This window comes from Centrocercus urophasianus, unplaced genomic scaffold, assembly GCF_019232065.1.
Source record: "Centrocercus urophasianus isolate 14NV4802_14NV808 unplaced genomic scaffold, USGS_Curo_1.0 seq_17, whole genome shotgun sequence".
NCBI lineage: Eukaryota > Metazoa > Chordata > Aves > Galliformes > Phasianidae > Centrocercus > Centrocercus urophasianus.
The window spans coordinates 14,510,787-14,533,606 of record NW_024884722.1 but is presented as its reverse complement, the minus strand read 5'-3'; the positions used below and the strand labels follow the sequence as shown (position 1 = coordinate 14,533,606).

General features: G+C 38.9%; 1 protein-coding gene across 5 annotated transcripts in view; it reads left to right on the top strand.

Annotated features, from left to right (window-relative positions):
- Positions 1-98: 98 nt before the first annotated feature.
- The window catches only part of CPEB3 (cytoplasmic polyadenylation element binding protein 3), an 84,441-nt gene continuing 61,719 nt past the window's right edge, over positions 99-22,820 (top strand). For 2 of the 5 annotated variants that reach the window (XM_042817926.1, XM_042817922.1), the window contains exons 1-2: positions 7,224-7,356; positions 7,586-8,493. In XM_042817926.1, the coding sequence (XP_042673860.1) occupies positions 7,597-8,493 (897 nt within the window). In that variant the 5' untranslated portion in view covers positions 7,224-7,356; positions 7,586-7,596. Of the gene's footprint in view, positions 217-5,309; positions 5,335-7,217; positions 7,357-7,585; positions 8,494-22,820 lie in introns of those variants that run through there. The other 3 variants (XM_042817923.1, XM_042817924.1, XM_042817925.1) reach the window with 3 other exon arrangements.

Here is a 22,820-nt window from a genome sequence, read left to right as displayed (position 1 = left end):
GGCCGAGCGCAACCGCGACGCCCGTCCCCGCCCTCTTCCCAGCGCGCCTGCGCCCAGCAGGCAGTCGAGACGGCCGGGCACGCCGGGAAGTGTAGTCCCACCGCCTCCGGGGGCTTAAAGGTCCCGCGGGGCGCCGCCTCCCCCTGTCCATCTCCCTTTCTATGCCGCTTTTCGCCTCTGCCGCCTAACCGCTGCCCGGCACTGCGCGCGGGGCAGGTAGGAGCCGCGCTCGCGTAGAGGGCTCCGACGGGGGACGGTCAGCGCCGTGCCCGGCACCGCGCCCGCCGCTCCGGCACAGGGTCACCGAGCGGAGGGCGGCGGGAAGGGCCCTTGCGCCTCCGCTCTCCTTCGCGCGGAGCGGCCGTCGCGCACCGCAGCCCCTCCCTCACGGCGGTGGCTGAGGGTACCGCGCGGCGCCGCTGCTGCGGGAGAGGAGCTGGGAAGGAGCTGCCGCCACCCGGCCGGCAGGTGCAGCCTCTGCCCGGGGGAGAGAGGGCTCGCGCTGTGCTGGGGAGGGGCTGCGATCGCGGTGTGTGCTTGTGGTGGCCGTTGGCACCCTGAGCGAGCTGTGGGGCGGCTGGTGGTAGTGCAGCGCTTCCACTGCTGCTCGTAACCGTGGAGTGTAAGTCCTTAAGGGCTTTGAAAATCCATTCTATGTTCTGAAGTCGATATGCAGTAGCGCAGCATAAGAAGCTGGAACTTCTGAGTCCGAAAAGCCTTTATAGAACAAAGGGACAGACAGCACCTGAGGGTTGCTGCTTCTTGTCCCCCTGGGGCCCTCTCCTGCTCTTTCCTCAGCCCAGATGTGCACGTATTGGCACGTGTGGAGAAGTTCTGCATGTTGTGCTTCCCATGCAAAGGGCAGAGGTGTTGTTTGCAGAAACGCTTACAACAGTTCCAATTCTTAGGAAGGTTGGTGGGTAAAGATCAGATTTAGGTCTTTCTTCTCGAGTTTTGATGGGTGTGTATATACATATCTAATAACTGCTGTGTGTAGCCGGTCCTCAAAATCTTGTGTCAGTTGTATCTTGCTGTGTTATGCTTCATTTGCTGTACAAGGTGGTGGCTTTCTGGGCCAGCTCCACACCTCTTCAGCACACATCAGTTCTTGCTTGAGATGAGCAGATTTTGCCTGGTAGCTCTGTGCAGCTGCAGAGATCAGGTAGGACAAGAAGGAGCCTGCAGTGAATGTACTTCATCCTTTGACCCTGCTGTCATAGCTAAGGGGAAATCAGTCTGGTTTTGAGTCTTTGATGGGAGAAAAATCCTGTAAAATATGTGTTTAAAAAAAAAAAAAAAGTGGAGGGCTGCACTGTTGTCAGATTACAGAACAAACATGTAAGTTGGTTATGCAGTTGGACCTAAATTTATGTACATTGTTCTGTTTTTGCTATTGTTTTGTGCCTGATATTATTTTTCTCAGATTTTATTTTCCATTTTTCTTTTATTATCTGGACTTAGACTTACAAGCTGTATTCTATACGCAGAATAAGGACAATGTTGTCTGTTTTCTGATTACCAAAGGTATCATCAGCAGGAGTGCCAAAGCAGTTACATTTTGGTAATTTTTTCCTACAGAAAGTATCTACAGAAGCAAGTAGGAAGAGGGCAGTGTGCTGACATCCTGTCCAAGAAAATTTATTTTTAACTTTGTCTTAGGACAGTAAAATTCAATTTTACTTGCAGTACTGGGAAGTCTTGTGCGTACAGTAGGCTGAGTAAACCCTGTAGGCGTGGCTTCCTGGAAGAGAACCTAATGCCCACTTTCCCAATTACAGCTGCTTGTGAAATATTAGAGCAGTACTGGTTACCAGAGTCTGTGATTCCTGGACTTCATCTGGAACAAATGCATTGTCTATTGGCCAAAGTACTGATCAGATAGGCCAGACAAATGCTTGGGTTTTATGTATTTATTCTGAAACCTTACAAATGAAAGGAAGAAAGTCTATTTTATTTCTGGGATTTGTACAGCTTCTGTGTTTTGGTTTTGGGGCAGGGAGGATAAGCTAGTTGCCTGCCATTTAGGATAAGGCTATGAGGTTGTGATCAGCAGTAATGACTGTGGGCAATAGTTACCCAAAGAAATGTGACTGGAATCCATCATCACCTGGCTACTATATGAAGCTTGCGAACAGTCTCTCACAAAGAAGGCTTCTTTGCCCCCTGCCAGGGAGGGAGGGATGACAAAAGCGGTTGAGACATGTGTATTGGCTCACGTGGTAAACACTTGGCAGGTGTGTACATCATATTTCCTTGTAAATATGCAATATAGAAAAACATGACAGACCTCATAACATCCTATGAATAGCTTAAAAATCCCCAAATCTAAAAACTGATTTGTGTCTTTTTCAATCTTCAAGACTCTGTTGGGCAGCGTTAGGTATGGAATCTCAATTTGTCCTCTCAGAAAGAAAACGTGGTATTAAAATACATAAATAACCAACAGTTTCTAAGTTTGAAAGAACTCTCCTTATTCCCCGACAGAGCAAAAGTTGTCATTCCATCCTCATCTCTTCCCTCTACCAGGACTGGATATGCAGCTGCCCCATTCAAATGCTTTCTTTATTCTCCCCAACAGTCTCCTTCAATTCAGTCTCCCTATCCCCCTTTACTGTTCCTTTTCTTTCTACTTTTTATTACAGTGACAGTTTGTATCTTAAACCTCAGATTGGCTCTTGCAGCTTTTGTTTTTTATTATTATTTTTACATTGTTGTTGTCCATACCATCCCTAAATGGAGTTCTCATTGTTCTGTCTCTCTGATGGTTGTGCTGATTCATTTGGTCCTCTCTCGCCTTCACCCGATGGGAGCTGCATTTGAGCCTGGAGGGGACTCCCTGAGGAGGACTCCCTTTTTCCAATATGAAGTGTAGGATGAGGACTGCTACCACTTGGGATTTGGCAGAACTCAGCCTCACTGGTGCCAGCTGGAGGTGGCAGCCATTTTGAATTAAATAAGATCACACACTTGATGAGAAGTCAGAATTAAATGAAAACTATGAAAAATAATGTAAGCTGCTTAGAGCTATCAGATTTATACCAGAAAGTCACATTTTAAAACATTAAATTGTTTGATAACAAACTTGCAGAGATTTCATTAAGCTTATTAAGGTAACTGATAAACAATTAACATTAGAATAGCATGGAGTATATTAAATATTTACCTGTCCATTTCAGCAGCACTGCTTTAGCACATTCTTTTCATTTGACAACACTGAAGCTGTTGGAATTATTCACTAATTTAAACAAAGCCAGGCAATCTGGCAATATGAAAGCATTCTCTTTATTCAATAGTGCATTATAACTGTGCATATAAACTAGTGCATATAAAAAATAAATGGCGAGATCACTTTATATTTCATATGTGCTTGATTCTGTCTTTCTAAATGCAAGGAGCCCTCCATTAAATTCAAATGAGATATATGTAAACTGAGAAAAATGTTTCTACAATAAAACTAAGTTTTTCAGTAATGTACTTTAACCTTCAAGTTAGTTGGAAAATTCACTTTGTGACAGAAAGACTGGCATGGGTTTTTAGCTATAGAAGGCATAAATTACTTCATAATGAATTTCATCAAACAAAAACACACTCAGTACAATCTTAGCTAAGTTAGCTAGGCTTACTTGAGCTTTTCTTACATTTGTTTCTTTGGAGTTGGCCCAGGTCAAGAAATTCAGGTATCAAATTGAATGAAGCTTTTGTTTCCTGATACAGCTGTTGTTACTATCTTTTAACTTCCAATTACAAAACAGTTGGCTGGTAGGGAGAAAAAAAAAAAAAAAAAAAGCTTCTGGTAGCTAATGGATCAAAAGACTCCATTAAACCTTGAATTTCTTTGGTTAGGTAGCATTTCTCTGTTTGTGACTGTCATGATTACTTTCATTATCTTAATATTTGATCTGCAAATGAAGCTGTCTCCTGTCTCCTTTCACATCAGTCTTCACAGCATCTGCAGGGAGCAAGAAGGGACATAAAGGAGGGCTGCACAGTGACCAGGGCTAGCCCTGTACTAGCTGAGGTTTCAACAAATGAGACATTTTCAGCTGCTGTCAGAAAGCAATTTTCCTGGCCTTTAATGATTCAGAGCAGTGCAAACAGGTTAGAGCAAGTGTTCAGAGACTCTTGATTACGGCATTAATTCAAGGCGAGTGGACCACATAGTCCAACATAAATAGACAGCAGAAAGCAAAATACAGGGGTGATTTAGCAAGCCGTTTTCAAATACCCTCATTTATCTTTCTCAGAGTTCAGCCACAAAGCTGGGCATATTTCATCTTCGAAAAGACAGCCTGAAACTTTACGAAACGCTGATAGTTTCACATTTCAGATTTCTGCTATGTGATTTTCATACAGGTGTTAGCATTCCTTTTCCAGAATTATTGATATCATTGATTATCCAGAACAATTAATGGATCAGCATAAGATGGAATACAAAGGCCTGCAGACTAAATTCTGAAAACTGTCTGACCTATAACATCAAAATGAGATTCATTCCTTTCAATCTGTGTACTGAAGTAGGAGATATGTGGATGGTGGTTGTGGAAGGAAGGTAGCTAAAATGAGGAGTTGCAGTATGGAGTGAATGTGGTGATAAATAGTAAAATATTTGTCTGCCTTTTTATTTTTTCCTGAGTAGGGTTATTACTATTTTCCTTCTTTAAAGGATTTGAAGTTATAACAGTAGCTCAGTAATGAGTAATTTGCAATTTGGAAGGTATTCATATCATACAGCCCACGTGCTGATTTTTGTTTTGAAGTTTCATACTTGCCCTATTTGTGTTTCAGTTGGAATGCTTTTAGAACTGGTGTTGTGACAAGTGGCTCATTAATGTTTTCTACATCTAAGTAATGTGGCACCATCCCGTTTGTAACAGTGGTGATGGTTTTTCATAGATGATAAGCCTTGTAAATAATTCCTTGTACGTAAATTTGGAGATTTGAAGGAATCTGGGAGTCCTGGAAGCACTCCTTTGGCTAGCGATTGCTGCTCCACGTAGCTGTGTGCTCTGGCCATAAAAAAGCTGCGTGCAGTTCAGCTGCCGTTGCGCGCTGTCAGCTCCGTGCGGCACGCGCTGCGTCTGTCCGAGCTCCTCTGGGCAGCGGAGCGCAGCAGCCCGAGCTGAGCTGAGCTGCCCGGTGCTGCAGGCCCTGCTTGGGCAGCCAACGCCGCCCCCGTCGAACTGCAAAACCCAGAATGCCGCGGCAGAGCATGCGCTGACAGCTCCCAGTTGTCAAAGTGCTCTTGCCAGAGTGGCCGACTGTTTGTCACACCAAACCCGAAAGGACAAAATAAACACACTGTTTTATTGAGCTTTAGATACAGAAAATCCAAAGGTAACTGTTCCTTAAGAATTTCTGTGTCGACTGCATGGGTTACTGCATGCAAGCAGAGGTGGTATTGCTGTGGGGATATAGATTTCCTGTTCTGGTTTGTGTATTTGCTCAAATACTTATAGCACCTCTTGATTATTTGCTGTGTATAGTCCAGTGTTAGGCATGGGTGGCCTCTCAGTCTTTCTTTTTTTTTTATCCAGTGTTTTTCCATTCAGACTGGCTTTGCTGTTAAAGGTAGGTCTTGACCTTGACAAGAGAATTGAATTGTGGTGATTTTACCTTTAAGAAACGGTATGAAAATGAATGTGGATTACAGTCTTTAGGATAAAGTTCAAAAACAAATGGCCAAGTCAAGGTACATATGTGAAACAACTGCTGTGCTAGCCACTATAGATAACCCGATGACTAACTGATTTAAATATACTTTACTGATGGCAGGACTGTAGTATTTCAGCTGCTGTATTTTTTTCTCAATATACTTTTGTGCAGGGAAGGGGTAAACAATTATGCTTTTTCTCTCTGCTATAAAATTGTCAATAATTTTCTGCACTCTTAGAATTAATGGTGATGTTGCTATAAACGCAGATGATGGAAAGCTACATGAAGCTCGGTGTGTTCTGGTTTTTCTACAGCACTGCTTTAAGCTGCCTCCAGGTTTCCCTTGCCCCATTGGCAGCAGCAGGGCTGCTGGCTGGGTGTGATAGTTTGCCCTGTTCTTGGGAACTTGCCCTAATGTTGTCTCACAGCATAGACTTGCATGAACCCTTGCTGTTCGTTTTGTATGGAGAGGGGAAATGCTAGGGAGCAAGCCAAGTAACTTATAGAAGAAATGTATCCTTACATTCATTTGAGGTAAAAAGTCTGTGAGTGACTATGTAGGAATTAAAAAATAATAAACTAAAGGTGTGTATAGGCCATCTCAAAACGGTTGTCAGGATCACTGACTTTGCTCTTTGACACCTTTCTTAACCAGATAATTGGTTTGGCTGGACTTTACTTTGTTACTTTGAAACAGCAATCCTAAAAACAGCGTGGCCAAGCTGTTGTGATTAGCTCAGTAGAAATGCAATTAGGCATTTGGTGATCACCGTCTTTTACATACTTCAATTGAGAAACTGGTTTTGGCTCATTCAAAATGCTTTTGAAATGTATAATAATCTCTTCAATCGACTAGAAGTCTGTGACATGTGGAGGATCCTGTTTTAGTTCCATGCAATGATGTTTACATCTGCATTACTATTATGGTGTTTTGAAATATTGATCAAATTCCAGTACCTGCCCTCCTTTATATGAATCCCCTCTTCTATCAGGTATAAGACTCAGTCATGCTATGTACACTCGCTTCTAAAGCGAGTTTAAGCTTACGTATCGATGTAGCAAATAAATTCCATCACTAGTCCTTGTCTCCTGCATCTAAAGATGGCCATGTCTCTACTTAAAACATTCGGCTTAACCTCATTTTAATTTTTCACTGTGAAAGCGTCGGGAGCGTTACAGCCGAGTAGCACCTCCCCGATTTGCTCCTTTTGGCCTTATATTTCCCTACGAACAGATGACGGACGGTTTTCTGGAGAAGGCAATAGAGCGGGACGCCTTTGCGGCGAAGCAGCGCTGCGCCCCGCAGTGCTGCCGGCTCGGCCACGCCGAGGGTCGCTCCCCGTCCCCGCGGCCCCAGCACGGCGCTGCCGGCCGGAGAGCCTGGCTGCTTGCTGGGGAAATGGGTACCGGCTCCTTTAAAGGTGCCCTCATCGGAAAGGGGGTGGAGAAGAGCGGAGACTGGTGTCTCTTTAACCTTGCTGAAGGACGCAGCAGTATTTATTGACGTATGCAAATAGCCAGGGGGAGGAGGTGGAGGAGGAGGAGGGTGCTTGGAAAAACAGGAACCAGAATCAGTTTCTCATTGCAGGGTGAGAGCTCTGAGTTCCGGTGTAAGAGAAAAGAGACGTGGCGAAATTGCTGTATATCTCTGCCCTATAAGCACATCTCTCATTTAGACTGAAGGGAAACAAGGCATCAAAAAGGGTGAAGCATCTTAAAAAATATTTTCAAGACAATCTAGCATGATCAAAGCTTACATGTTCCTAAATGGGGGAGGGGGAAGATTACGGGTTTGCCTTGCAACTTGCTGTAGCATATAGCACTACTAATAGGAGGAGATTTTTGACCGGCAAATGATTAAAGCGGCCTCATTTGTGCTATGAATGACAATGCTAATAATCTGTCTTTGTGGTTTTTTCCCCTACTGTTTCAGCTGCGCAAACCATGCAGGATGATTTACTGATGGACAAAAGCAAAGCCCAGCCCCAGCAGCAGCGGCAGCAGCAGCAGCAAGATCCAAACTCAGCAGAAGCCCCCTCTACGCCCATCTCGTCAGAGACGCCCAAGCCAGAAGACAGCAGCTCAGTGACTAGTATCGGCACATCGGCTCCTTCCCAAAATAGCAAGGAGAAGATGCAGATGGAGTCTCCCATTTTGCCTGGCTTGAGCTTTCACCAGCCTCAACAAGAACCTGCAGCCGGCACCTCCTTGTCTCCCTCCTTCGGCAGCACCTGGTCGACGGGGACCACAAACACGGTGGATGATAGCTTTTTCCAGGGGATTACTCCGGTCAATGGAACAATGCTTTTCCAGAATTTTCCACACCATGTCAACCCTGTATTTGGTGGCACTTTCTCTCCTCAAATTGGCCTAGCTCAGACTCAACACCACCAACATCAGCAGCAGCAGCAGCAAGCTCAGCAGCAGCAGCAGCAGCGGAGGTCTCCTGTGAGCCCTAATCAGGCGCCTTTTGCCCAGAGAAATGCTGCTTACAGCCATCAGCCCATCATGACCAGCAAACCGTCTTCCTCTTCTGCATCCTCTTCTTCTTCCTCCAGCTGGAATAACCATCAAAATGCAGCTTGGAGTACACCTTCCAACCCTTGGGGTGGGCTGCAGGCTGGTAGGGACCCTCGAAGGGCAGTTGGAGTGGGGGTTGGCGTGGGAGTGGGGGTCGGTGTACCCTCCCCCCTCAATCCCATTTCACCCCTTAAAAAACCATTCTCCAGCAATGTCATTGCCCCTCCGAAGTTCCCACGGGCTGCACCCTTAACCCCCAAATCCTGGATGGAAGACAACGCGTTCAGGACGGACAATGGCAACAATCTGTTGCCTTTTCAGGTAAATGTACCTTCTACATAGTGACAGCTATCACAGTTGTATTTTATTGCAGGGATATATTTCACTTTTCTATATGAGAGACATTTCCATACTTCATGTCTGCACTGAATAGTCATCCCATATAAAAGAAATAAGCTTGGTCCCAGGGAGGTGCACACTCAGAGGTTCCAAATTTTGGCTTGGTGTTAACAGTCTCCTTGTACTTATAATCTGTTCTTAAACATGACGGGGCTTAACCTTGTTGTTGTTGTTTGTTTGTAGCATTAGAAAGGTAGTAGCCTTCCTACATGAAAGGCAGGTTTGGCAGACTGTGTTCTATTGCTGCTCTGTTGTTTTTTGTTTTTTTTTCTTGTGTTTTCCCATATGAGAAGAGCAGGAGACATTAAAATTGCTTGCTTCAGTATTCTAACTGGCATGTTGATTTTTAACTAAAGGTGCTTTTGAACCAGTCAATTATTTTATCACTATTGAAATAACTACTTGTCTTTATGTTGGGGCATTTAACAGGGGGATCTGTTCATATAAGGTACATATAGGAAAAGCTGTCTATGTCTGATATATCCCCCTTTGCTGTTATATTCGTGGTGGACGTTTTGAATATGTCTAGAAGCAGCGTGGGTGTGTATGGAAAGAGTGGCGTATCTGTCCTTTCCAGTAAGGAAATACCCAATACAATTGGCGTGATTTAGGAATGGCAGGGAGGTATTGTATAAAATAAACTAATTTATGCTGTTCAAAATATTTGCAGAGAAAAGAGACAATAGGACACGACCTTCAGAGCCATATTGCAATGGAGTCTATTTACTAGCTACATAGCTCTGAAATATTTAAAGCTGCAGTGCCCTTCAGTGTTTTTTTTTATCTATGACGACAAAGCAGATCAATTGCAGCTGAAACTGGGCCACACAGAAGATTTGCAATTTTAATGCAGAACAAAACCTGTCATGGTGTGAAATCCATTTTAAATTGAAAGAAGCAGGGCATGCACTTGTGGTTTTATTTATACAAGGTGAAGTGAATCACTCTTTTCTGCCAGGCTAGCTTTTTTAGTCTCAGATATGTCAAAATTTCCTGTTTTGGAATGCAGTGAAATCATTTGTGTATGCTTTATTTTAAGGTACTAGCTTTCTCAGTATCTATGAACTCCCAAACATTTGTAACAGATCAGTTTTGTATGAATAGTGTTTAGCTTGACATTTAGTGTCAGAAACAAAGCAAACAAACAAAAGACAAACCCCACTCATTACTTTAAGAGATTGTTGAAGTAAGATATATGCATTCCTGTGCACTTTTTAAGTCCCATTCAAAGAGAGTATCTTACAGTCTGCCCTGATATTTCATTTTGCTGCTTCATTCTATTTAAAGGGAGAGTTGCTCATTTTTTATTGGCTACCCTAAATTAAGGTGGAGTGTCTGTTGATTAACTGCTGGGCAATGTCTCTAGCTCTGAAGACAGGAGAAAGGTTATATTTCAGATACAATATGCCTAGTGAAGCTATTATGTTGCATGGAAGTCTCTAGCACAAAAGCCAGTGGATATAGTACTCAGTCACTCCTAAAGGAGTGTCAAATGTTTCAGTTTACAAGTACTGTTTAATTTATCACCCTTTAAAAGTTACAAACTTGGCTAAATTTAGTAAGACTAGCAATAGTATATGATCTTATTTCTGCGCTTTTGTCAACATGACACATAAAGTTGCATATTCATTAAGGAGATATTTATTATTGCAACTAGAAATTGTCACAGATTAATCTGTGTGGTATTTAGTCATCATGGTGGGAAGAAAGGAAATAAATGCTTTGAAGAAAAGTTCATTTCATTTTTAAAGTTAAGGTTTTGAAAATGTAAGTTGTTAGTCAGTATATAAATTTGGAAATGTTTTCTTCTCTTTGAACATGATCTTGTGTTTTCAACTGAAAGCAAACACTTAGACTAATTTCAGCACCAGCTGAAGTACCAGTCTGATTTCAGAGACTTGGAAAGCTTGTGTTTTTTTTTAATTTATATTGTTGTTGTACTATAAAAAACAAACAAACATTCTTTTTAGTACAAACTGCTGAACTTTGCACATGAGGCTGTGATCTGCATTAATGCCAATTGCTCTTATTCTTCACAAATTGCCAAAGAAATCTTGAAATTGTACTTCTGTTAGGAAGCAACTGTTTACTTCAAATTTACATTGATAAAATGATTTTCATATGAGTGTAATATTTGCTGCCTGGGTTGTGGTTGCGTTTGTTTGTTTTTCCTCATAGAAATTGGGCAATATGTTGACACAGTAAGTACTGCTTGTCAGCACTATCAAGTAATTCTGGCAGGTTTGTCCATGTACATCTGCCACCCTTCAGAACTGAAGCTTCTGTTGTTGTTTATAACTTGCTTCAGAAATACCTTTCAGTAAACTTCCCATGCAAATAAAAATTAGTAAGTTCCATATACTAACCCTTTATTTTTACCTTTCATTGAATCTTACAGTCTTTTTACATTTTTAGTTGAAATTGAATTAATTAATTATTAACGTGTGAAGCTCAAGGTGTTCTGTGTCAAAACAAAACTAATGTGTTCACTGTTGGAATTAACAGTGATATATTTTTTTTATTTATTATTTTTATTTTTTCAGTTCAGATTTTAATCATCAAAAATTTGGTGTAGAGAATTTCTGTAGTCCAGAATCGTATTCTGAATTTGTTATATTTGAAGACAGCTGGTATCAACTTCTGGTTAATTTAGTTCTGAAGGAAAAAATAGAATTGCTTGATGTTTCTCTAATGAATATGTGTATAGAGAAATAAGCTAAGGGTCTTTATCCCTGAATTTGAGCAGTAGATTAGTGTGCCTTGTACATAAAAGCCTATAAGGTGGCTGCTTGGAGGACCTGTGCTAAATTACAAGAGCACATAAAGTATCAATTGAGAGGAATGCTGTTGGCATCTGAGTCATGATCAGTGCTGAGAGGCAACTAAAAATGCTTTGAAGGAGACTGTTTTAGTATGCATACTAAAGAAAATGGCTTGTGTTGCATTAAAAAAACCTGAAGGTACAAAGCTGATAGCTGTAAAGAAGAACAAAAAAGGCAGTTGGTATGGAATGAAATGTACTGTAGCAAATAAGAGTTGGAGATAAGATTGTGGGAACAGATGTGGAACAAGGCCAGATCTGAAGCATAGAAATGCAGCCAGTCTGTTCTGAATGTTCTTCGGCTTATGGGTGGTTCAGGCCAAATTCACCTGTTGTGTTTGTCATGTGATGAGCAGCAGTGTTTGCCGTTATGCCAGGTTATCCTCATTTCTGATATTTGAGGTTGGCATTAACTGATTGTCCCTGGGACCAGGGCTGCGGCTCAATTCCTTTTTACAGTAGAGCAGTGGAGCTTGAAGAGAGCTATTGTCATCTCATGCTTCTGAGCTGCTACCAGAACTCTTTTTTTCTTTCAGTTCTCTCAGGTAAATAGTGTATTTCTTTTGACTTTTTCCTTTCATATATATTGTGACACAGCTTGTGGGGTTAGGAGGATTGATAGTGCCTGAAATAGATCCTTGAAAGAATGGACAAGAAATTATCTTTACTGTAGAGAAGGAATTAAATATTTGGAGGCCAGTATGTTGATTAAAGAAGTCTACCATGTGGGATTTTAGTAGAACAATAACACTATAGCAAATAAATGAAAGATTTCTCAGAATTTATACAAGTTTTGTTAGATATACTTCTTTCCCAGAAGTGTTCTTTAGAAAGCATCAAAAATGCGTAATAGCAAACTATAGACTTAAAAACTGCACAGCATATTCAGTGCTCTGAAGATTCTGGCATATATCAAGTCATTCTTGACAGCTTTACTGACAAATACATCCCTAATAAAAATAAACAATGGGGTATTTACTGTAGATAATTTTAACATGCCTTCTTTTTCAGAGCCTGTTAGTAGCCAGGGGTCAGAGATAATAATGACAAAACTTCCTTGTTTTCTATTTTTGAAAAAGGAATTTAAAATTTGAAATAGCAATTTGAATAGGAATTTGCTTTCATACAGCTGATATAATAAGGTAAATTTTCAAAGATACATGTATTACTAAAAATAAAATTCCAAACATGAAGCTGGTTGGAGTATAAATACGTGTAGATAAAAATATGTATAGATGCAGAAATATGTTAGTATGTGTATTTCTGTATTTAGATATAGGTACACTAATTAGGTTCAAGTACCTTATTGTGTGTGGTAGTAAACACAGCGGAGCTCTTTAGTGAGTAAAATGAAGATTGAGAAATGGCTACAGTATAATGCTGATAGTTCTGATGTGATCTTCAGTTGACACTTAATAGACAGCCCCAGAAGAGGCTATTTTCTTCGAATATTTGAAGTTCTTTGGGCCTGTCACATTAGTCCATATATAGCTTTACCTACTCCACTGCAAGTTCATATTCTAAATAAAAGATGTATATGCACACACTCGTGTATATAAATGTACATGCAGTGCACTCAAGCACACAATAACTGTCTTCTACTTCTAGGAAAAAATGTTGAAGACCTAATTAATTTCAATCTTGAAAACTTGAAGACTTCAAGCCTAGATTCTTTTTTTTTTTTTTTTTTCCAGCTAAAAATTGCATATCATGTAATAAATGTATTTGAAGACTTTTTGAAATGCTATTTCCCTGTTCTAAATTTGACAGTCTGAGTGCTGGCTTATTGACAGTATAGTAAGTAACTATACTGGTAACAGGAGCACTATTGCTGTCCTGAAAACTATTTCTTCGAGTGTAGTGTAATATTAATTTTCCTTATTTGATGCTACGCAAGTACTGACAGCCTGTGACTGTGAAATAAGCAAACAAAATGGCACGGAATAACTTAGTTGGATTTTCTGCTCTTCTCCTGCCCTCTCCTGCCTTCTGATGTGCTTCTGGTGTTACTGTGTCACTGAACATGAATAAGGCCTGAATTCTGAATATTCAGGAGTGAGAATTGAATTTTTGTGTTTTCAAATAAATTAAGCAATAACACAGTATGGAATAACAAATGCATTGCTGTTTCATATTAAAAGTGTGATGATTTGAGCACTAATCACTGATTGCCTTTGATTTTAAGTAAACAATGAGTCCCGTTTAAGCCCTCACTCAAAATTAATGAAGGTAGAATGAAGATGTGAGTTCAATATGCAGGTGAAGGTCTCAGGAAGTCTATAGATAGACAGAACTTCCTCAAAGATGTTGAAGGTCTTAACATAGTACAATGGATCAATGATTTTGTCTTATGCTAAAGGAATTATCTGCCTTTGGAAGGTAAGCTGGAAGGTGAAGAGCACGCTGTTCGTTTTGCTGTTTCCTTTCTTGGGTTGCATTCCCTGGGTTGGTTTGTTTATTTATTGACCAAAGGCAGCTTTTGTGAATTGAATGTCGGATAGAGAGATATGGAAAACCAATGCTTTCCTGGCCTAGATGATTTTCAAGGAGAAAATCTCAAGGAGTTTGCTGTGTGGATGATGAACATTTCCATTTCTCCACGTTTGGTAAAGTAGTTCTTCGTTCCTTAAGATTCTCTGAATGCTTCCTGGATGTAGCGCGTCAGAGGGGAAGCTAAAAGGTAGAACTGCTTAATTTGAAGTTTCTTAGTGGTTTGAAACTGTACAAATCTGATTTTCTCTTAGGCTGGGTAGATGAATGTGCTTTCTAAAACTGTCAAGTTAATCTGAAGAGAAAAGCATCATCATCAAAGCTAGCCAGGGATGACCTGTAAGAGAGATTTGAAGATACTCTGACTTTTTGTTTTTCTTTTTCCAACTGATCATTTGAGATTGTTATGAATTTGAAAACACTATTTATATACAAAAGATCATTGTAAAAGCCTTTACAAACTTCATTTTTTTTCTTCCCTCAGTAAGCACGCAGTTTTGCTTTTGTAACCCGTAATACGTTATTTAAGAAGGATCTGCTCAAGTCTGCTAGCATAGTGGTAGTTACCAGACTTTGTGTGCAAAATGTATTCTTTTCTATTTCCCCTGCTTTGTCTCTCAACTCTCTGTCAACAGGAATCATTATAAAAAGCTTTTTTTTTTTTTTTTTTTTTTTTTTTTGTATAATTGTTGTTTGCAATTACCTGCTGAAAGTCGAAGACAACAGAATCTGCGTAAAGAAATTCTGTACGATCTTGAAGTGGAATAGAAGTGGAAGTAGGTAGAAGGTTCTGCCTATGCTCAGGGATGATCAGTTTTCTTGTCTATTGCAAGCCCAATTAAGTGCTCAGTTTCACAATGTACTGCCATTGTAGGTTTTTTCCACTTCTTATCTCAGCCTACTTATTCAGTAAGGTGCGATGGAAGTGAAATTTCAGAAAGGGCAGGAAGGAGAATTTTCTAATTCCTGTTGACTCAGCATCAAGTTAGCTAAATTTCCTTTTGGACTCCTGCTGCTGTGTGGGCTTAGGACTTCCCTTCTACAGGGGAGCTTCCTAAATGTCTGTGTATATTTAGAGGTTTTTTTTTTTTTTTTCCTCTGGCCAATGATGGGAGTAAGTGAAATGCATAGTATGGGAGAAGTAAAGAATGCATACTGCAAAGCTTTAGGCAAGTTTTTCATTCCTAGTAATGTTAGCATTTTGAGTATAAATACACATAAAATACATGTGTACATATCTGTGTTTGAGTATGTATAAATAATTCACTTTCTTCAGAAAACAAGCTCTGATAATATTGAATGGCATCTGCCTGAGAACTGCTTTGATAAATAGGTTTAGCTGTTATTAGCATAATTTGCTTCTTTTCACATTTACTGTAGAAAGTTTTGTGCAGGTGGAAGTATAATTGTTCACTATTCTCATTGCCTGGCAAGTGCATCGGAGAAATATCTCCATTCTTTGGCTTTTAGGCTGTTGTGACATGTGTTACGCTTCGTAACTAAATTTGAGGTCCCATGTTTTTTCATTATTCCTTCTTTATTCAGTTTTCCTGTTTCTTTTAATGGAAATACAGTACAGAAGCATTGTTTTTAAGCAATTGTTATTAGAATACCACTTGTATATATTACTAATAAGCAGGTGTTTGAAGATGGGTGAATGTATTATTTTTGCTTATAGAAATAGGACTTCATTTGTGTCATCTTCTGATTATTACATGTAAACTTTAGAATTTACAAAAGTCGAGTGGTGAAATGCTGCAGAAAACATGCCTGTGTATCTTGAAACATTTTGTGTTCATTAACACAAATTTAAGGTTCCATCCTTTCTGTTAACAGTAACATTGGTCAAACACAGCTAATTGATACCTTTTCCTTGTTATTCAACATGACTTTCTATTGTATGCCTTTCAAAATAATCTCAGATTAAGGAAAGTCAGTTATTCTTAGGTTTTACAGAAGAGAAGCACTGTGCACTGTCTGTATGAAGACGGATGCTGATCTCCTCTGTTCCATTAGTGCTGAGAGAAGAAGAGGTGGATAATTTCTATTCTAAAGATGTAAATAAAAGGCGCTGCTTGGAGAAATAATTTCCTTCTCATGTTCAATCTGAGAACACTAAGAAGCTGTTATTCTGAAATACTTAGCATATTGCTTTTTATTCAAAGCAGAACATCCACTGACTGCCTTTGCTTGCTGCTTTTTTTAATCCCAAGCTAGTACCAGGACGTGAAGAAACTAAACTGTCACATGTGAACAGTTCTAGTTGAAGTTAAGGGGTGATTATTCAGGAATTAAGAACTCTTCATTAGAGAAAAGAAGAAAACTAGTTTATTTCCTTGAATGAGATCTACTCTTCTCTTCCTTCAGCTGTCTGTGGTTTCTCTATGCATCTTCCAAATTGTGCATGTGACAACTTAAAGCTTCTACAGACAAACTGTAGTCAATTTGAAGGTCCACTCAGGGCACTGCCTGAAATAAGTTGTGTTGGAAAAAAATATTTTTACCATATACTTAATTATTAATGCAGAATGGTACAATTTAAATTGCCCAAGTGGTCCTTCTTCTGTGCTATCTTTTTATATGGCTTTACAAAATTCAGAGCTCTCTTAAATGTTCTAGAGCAGTGTAAAATGTATAAGCAAAACCAAAAATAGTCTTCTGTTTTATGATGATATTCACATGATTCATCAACCAAATTGTAGTCCTTTGGTCAACACCACAGATTGTTCTAGAGTTAACAGGGTTAATGAAAATAATGTATGTGGTGTGGAGTACATACTTGCCAGTGGGTTTTAGAGGCATTTGATGTTTGGGGTTCCTGTCAGGGCTTTGGGTGAAGTGTGATTTTTGTGGACATAACTCCTTGTTCTTGTTTCATCCCATCTTGAACAGTTCAACTTCATTCCTTTCAAGCTTTCCTTCTTCTTTCTGTTCCTGCTTTTTGTTTCCCTTTTTCTTACTGAAGGTTCCTATTTGAGTTGGCCTTCCCTGTTCTGCTTGATCTGTCAAAACTTAAAGCTACAGTGCAAGGCCCAGTAATCCTCAGTAGTCACAAGCTGAATCATCGTCACTCGTTCTATGAGAGCTTAATGTTGTCCGGAATGATTATGCATTTTCTACCTCATAAGAATTAAAGACATCCTAGTGAGTGTGCCTTGCTTTTGAGAATTAAAGTTGGAATTGTAACTGAAGAATCAGTACTCTTCCCCATTGCTACTGTCTAGTTTATTTACACTGTATATGTAGATGAACTAAATTTAGGAACTGGAATTGGAACAAAATTGCTCTGTCAAATTACTCTATCTAAAAGCAACGCATTGCATTTCGATCATCTGCCTTCCTTTGTCATGACTGCCATCACCCAATCATTCCTTTTCTCTTTTCTATTGGCCTTCTCTATTTCTGTCAATTTTTTTCCATCTCTTTCCCATTAGCTTGGGAAAAAAAAAAAAATCCCATTAAGTATTAAAATGGTAGCGTTAGGTTCAGAAAAAATAACTGGGAAGTGTAACCCTTATTTTTCTAAGCAAATGTTTGTGCTTTAGTTCAAGGAACATTTTTCATATATTCAGTAACATTTTCATGCTATATGTACAAGCACAAGTTCTTTTTGAATCACTGAGCAGTTCTTTTTTGTATGTTATCATTGTGCATCAACTAAGGTCCAGGTGACCTTTTATCTGCTTAGTTTATTAGACAGACACCTAGAATTGAAAGGCAGAAATCTGAAGCTTATCATGTGTTAAGCAGTGGGAAATGTGGTAGAAAATGAGCAGCGTGGCATCGCCTGACTACCTCTGTCTTTCCAGCGGCATCCTTCAGAAATATTAAGAGTAATGCATTATCCTACTGTTCTTGCTGTGGTCTCACAAGCAAGTGTTCTTCACTGAGAACAGAGCTTATTTTAGGTGGGTCCTGTAACACAGTGTTTTACTTTGTGAAGGAGATTTGTTAAATGCACTAAAGAATGAACCAGTGGGCAGCTATTTTTATTTCAGTTTCTACATGACCTTTACAGCAACTACTCATCTGTAAGGAGTTAATAAATGATTAATGTATTATCTGATTATTAGGGTAGAGCACATTAACAGATGGCTTGTAAACAAATTTAATATCATCTTTTGATGTGCTTAGTAACCACGATGATCTGTAATAACCAAATCTGTCAAATGTTTATAGTATGCTTTGTGTTGCTGACATTTTAAAAATAGTTTAGAGAAAAGAAAGATACCCTTTAGTCTTAAATTAATGATCACAGTAATAGTCTGGTGAATTTTTTTAGCTTTAGGAGAGTTTCGCTTGTATACTCTTTCTAGGCTCATTTGTTTCTTCCTGTGTCGTTTAAAAAAATACATAATTGAAAACAATGAAACATCTCACAGTAACAGAAAAGGCTTTTCTTAAAGCTCACAAGGTCTTTGGTAGTAGGTAACTGAAGTAGGGAGACTAAAGCACAGTGAGAGGGTGAAGGAAAACTTCAGGGAACAAGTAGGATTTTAATAAGGCAAAATGGAAGTGAAGTTGTGGTGTGTTCATATATGGCTATCCAAGGTGACAGTGTAACTCATTGCTTTCTGTAGATGAGTATTTCAACTAATGAAATATTGCAAACATAAGGTTGGATTTCACATTGCGTTAGGAAGGGTCCTCAGCTTGGTGATCCCTGCTGCTGTCTGCTAATAAATGAAACTGCACCTGTGATGCCTGAGAAATTGAATCAACCAACGTTGTCAGCAGAGCTTAAAACGAATGTTTTGTTCTAAGCTTCTGTAGTGAGCCTCTTGGCCCTTGTCTAAACAGGATCACATTCTTCTGACATGGCTTCACAAAGTAGAAATAGAAGATTGCTTATATAACTTTTTTTTTTTTTTTTTTCTTGTTAAGCAAGGCAGAAGTGACTTCCTGCATTCCATTTACAACTACTTTAAAATGGATTGCAATAAATTTTACAGTTTCTTTGGAAAGTTTGGTAATGTTCTTTTTTTTTTTTTTTTTTTTTTTTTAAAAGAAACTGGAAAGTTTTCTTTCTTTTTCACCTTGCTTGAATATAAACTCAAACTGGTATAGGTTTCAAAACATAGGTCATTCCTTAGCTCAGTCAGACACATAGATGAATGGGAATAATAGAGAGTATACAATGATAATACATTTATATACATATGATATATAAAATATGAATGCAGATGTAGACTGATGCAAATATACCAGAAGTACCACTTTTCATGCAGCCTGGATTTTTATTTATTTATTTATTTATTTTACCTTTTCACATTTCCATTCCTATCTGTGGTTTGTAGTTGTCCTGAAGTTTACTAATTAACTCTTTCTCCTTTGTGTCCTTTCTCATTGCTGAGGTCTCAGTTTATACTGATGACTGAGTCCTTGATCTTATGACCTTGTAGTTAGCAATATTAAATATCGTCCTGCTTTGCCGAGTTCTTCAGATTCATTTAGTTGGTTCTGTATGATGAGCTGGTCTGCTGTACACTGATGAGATCTTGCAAATAGAGCTAGTGTGCTCCTACTTGAATGCTATTACCTGTCAATACGTTCAGTCTTAAGCTTTGTTTGTTTTTGTTTTGTTTTTAAGAAAATTCATTAGTAACTCTTCTTTAGATGATACACGTTCAGCGCTATCACTTTTTTTCCTTTTCTGGCATCTTTTTCATACCCCAATTGCACCATTTCCTGCTTTTTTTCGTTTATGTTGTTACTTTTGCTTGTAACTCTGGGTGAAGTGCTACACTGTAGTCCTTGTTATATCAACTTCATCATACTCTTTCAAGGGTGTATTTCAAGAACCAGAAATCATACTTTAGAATATTGCATAGTTACTGTACGATGCTCTTAGCTCTACTTTTTCTTTCTTAAAGACAGCTGTGAATTTCAATTGTAAAAACTAATCAGTCGGATATACACATCGTCACATTCCCATAATACTTCTTTAATTATTTTGTCCGTGTGCCATATTCCAAAACATTTGTTGTTTGAGTTATTAACACTGAACTTGTTACAGTTTCTCCGAGTGTGGTTAAGTGGCTGAATATCCTGGTTCCTTCCTTATAACAGAATCTGCTAATGTGCCTGTCAGTCCTTATTAAAATAGGAGAGCTGCAAACTGGATGGCTTTTATCTGAAAATCTTCTCACTGTCCGGAGCAGTGTTAACTGGATTTCCCCTGTACTGAATTGTTTCAGCTCAAAAACAAATAAGTAAATAATTACATGTCTCTTGCCATCCCTGGGTAAATCGGTTTATTTTAATGCAATTGTTCTAAATTATTTAAATCATTAAATCCAAATGTCTAGCAGTTATTTGAATGCATTTCTCACCTGCTTGGTTGCATATACACAGCCTTCAACAACTTTGAAGTTCATTACAACGTTGACACTGAATGCTTTTAAATGATATTTTTTAATATAGCATAATAACAGTGTTATAAAAGGATTGCCTCATTTCTCAGTGGCTATAAAGGAATCCTCAACTCATAGTTAGAAATAAGTGCACAGCTGGAGAGAGCTTGTGGTCCTCTTTCCCCTAAGAGAAGATGGCTGTGACAGCTTTGGCTTCTACAATAGGTTATATCCTGGATGAAGGCCCAGGATGGAGAACATTTGCTGCCTAAACTATTTTCAGTCTCCATTAGGAAGAGCCTGACTGCCTGGACTTGTGTGTACCTCTTCGTGAGCAGGTTTTTAATTCTTGTGTCACAATTTGTCATGCATATTAATCGTGCTATAATAACATAATGGTAGGATATGGCCGCTTACACGAGCGAATTCAGTGAAATGGCAGCTAATAGGTTAAACGTCTTGTTTAAGTCCTGCTGAATGCGAAGTGACATCACTCTGAAAAGGTCACCTTCTTGTCTTCTTTGGTGCTGGTTTTCATTGAGAGTGTTTGTGTCCTGTTTTAGGTCTGTCAGTAAGTGACCTCACTTTTCTTAGTGAACAAGTATTCCCACTATGCTTTCCTTTTTTTTTTTTTTTTTTCCTTAATTTTTTTCTTCCTTTTAAAGTAAAGGACTGAAATGGCAAAATCCCTCTTTTCTCTAAGAGTAGTTCTTCGAACCTGCAGGTGAAAGTACTGTCCCGTAGGAACAGAAGAAATATCGCCTTCCTTTTTGGTGGAAATATCTAGCCAGAATTCTGGCACTTACAAGTTGTTTTGCTCATGAACTGCTATCTTCTGAACATAGCAGACATGGAACGGGAGCCTGGCTTGAAATATGACAAACATTATTTCAATTGCACTGTTTTTTTTTAAAGCACAATGAGTGTGAGGTATAAGACAGTATTTCAGGTGGTTTTTTTGTTGTTGTTGTGTTTTTGTTTGTTTGTTTTTTGTCATAAGGCTTAAACATTGTAAACATTTCAGTAACATGCTTCTTTAAAAAAAAAAAAAAAAAAATATATATATATATATATTTGATCTTGGCAATATATATGTCAGTGATTTTTGAAAAATAAAACCTATTTCAGTTTTGGAGAAATCTTTGAGAGTCCTTTACTGAGCAAAGGCGATCAGCCATCTGACAGTTACTACCTGCATGCTTTTCTATCCCGTTTTGTCTCATTATCCTATGACAATGTGCGGTAAACTTCTCAGTTTGTAAATATTTTTGAGAGCTTCCTTATACTTTGTCTCTACTCTCATTTGCATTATGCACAGCCTAGACTGTGAAGTATGGTCCTTTTATGCTGTAGCATCCCCAGTACTCCCTTGTCCATTTGCAGTCTGCATTTCTGTAGTGCTTTGATTTTGTGATTTTAGGTTTGCGTTTCAGTTGTGCTCATTTTTAGTGAGTACAGGAAGTTCTTAAGTCAAAGTTTACCTTTCCTTAGTGTATGTAGAATACAGGGATAATTCTACTGAACAGAATGGTAGAAAACCAACCCTGATAAGTTACCTTTGAAGTTTTGTACAGTATGCCATTGAACCACTTAAATGATGTCCCTTAGATAACTTAAGGTTTTAATGAATGGCCTGGTAAATCCTACTGCTGACTTCCTACTTTTTCATTTGCTTGTTTTTCTGAATTGCTGGTTGTCTTGGGGGTAACTATTTTAATCCTATACTTTGGAGTGGTTACAACCATTTGTTGCTGGAATCTGTAACTATAATAGAAAGTGGATACATCAGCTTTTTGAGATGCATTCCTAAACTGGACTGATGAGCAGATTTTTATCTAAAACATCACATGGAACAAAATATGGCTGAACATGAATGCTGCCTGTGAGTGCTCAGACAGTTGTGTACAGATCACTCCTTACAATGGCATAATGAGGTATTAGAATAATGGCTGACTTGTGGATTCTTTTTTTCTTTGTAGCACATTGTCTACTTGCCATTATTTATTGGAGAAAGGAATGTGTTTGGAAAAATTTTAAGTGCATTATATTGTTATTTGCTGATCATAAACACTTTTCTAGTTGAAGTACTACGTTACACAGTTAAGTGCTTGACTGAATGATTTATTGCCTTTGAATTTGAGGTAGAGGAGTAATATTAGTAATGATGTAAGATGTGTGCTGAGCATATCATCAAAGTATGTGCTGGAAGAGCAGCAAAGGATCATTCAAACAGTGCAGTAAGTAGGTTGTTGCTTAATAAGGTTCTGCTGAGTAGCTAAAAGAAATGATCAGTACAGTATAGAACAAGAGGTAAATATATTTAATTTGTACCCAGTAGTGCTATATTTTGGTCTGTTCTCTATAATTCCAAGGTATAAATTGCTCAGACTCAGCCTGCACTAGAGCCACCACCTCTGAGAAAATATTGGGTAAACTCCTTTACCTTCTTACTCAGAGTTTGCAAGCAAATACTCAATATTTAGTAGCTTGTCAGAATATTTCGTTGACATTGCGAAGCCTTATGGCTGTAAAGACTGAATATTTTTCTATGCAGTTTGAATGCATACAAAAAGAGAATCTCATCT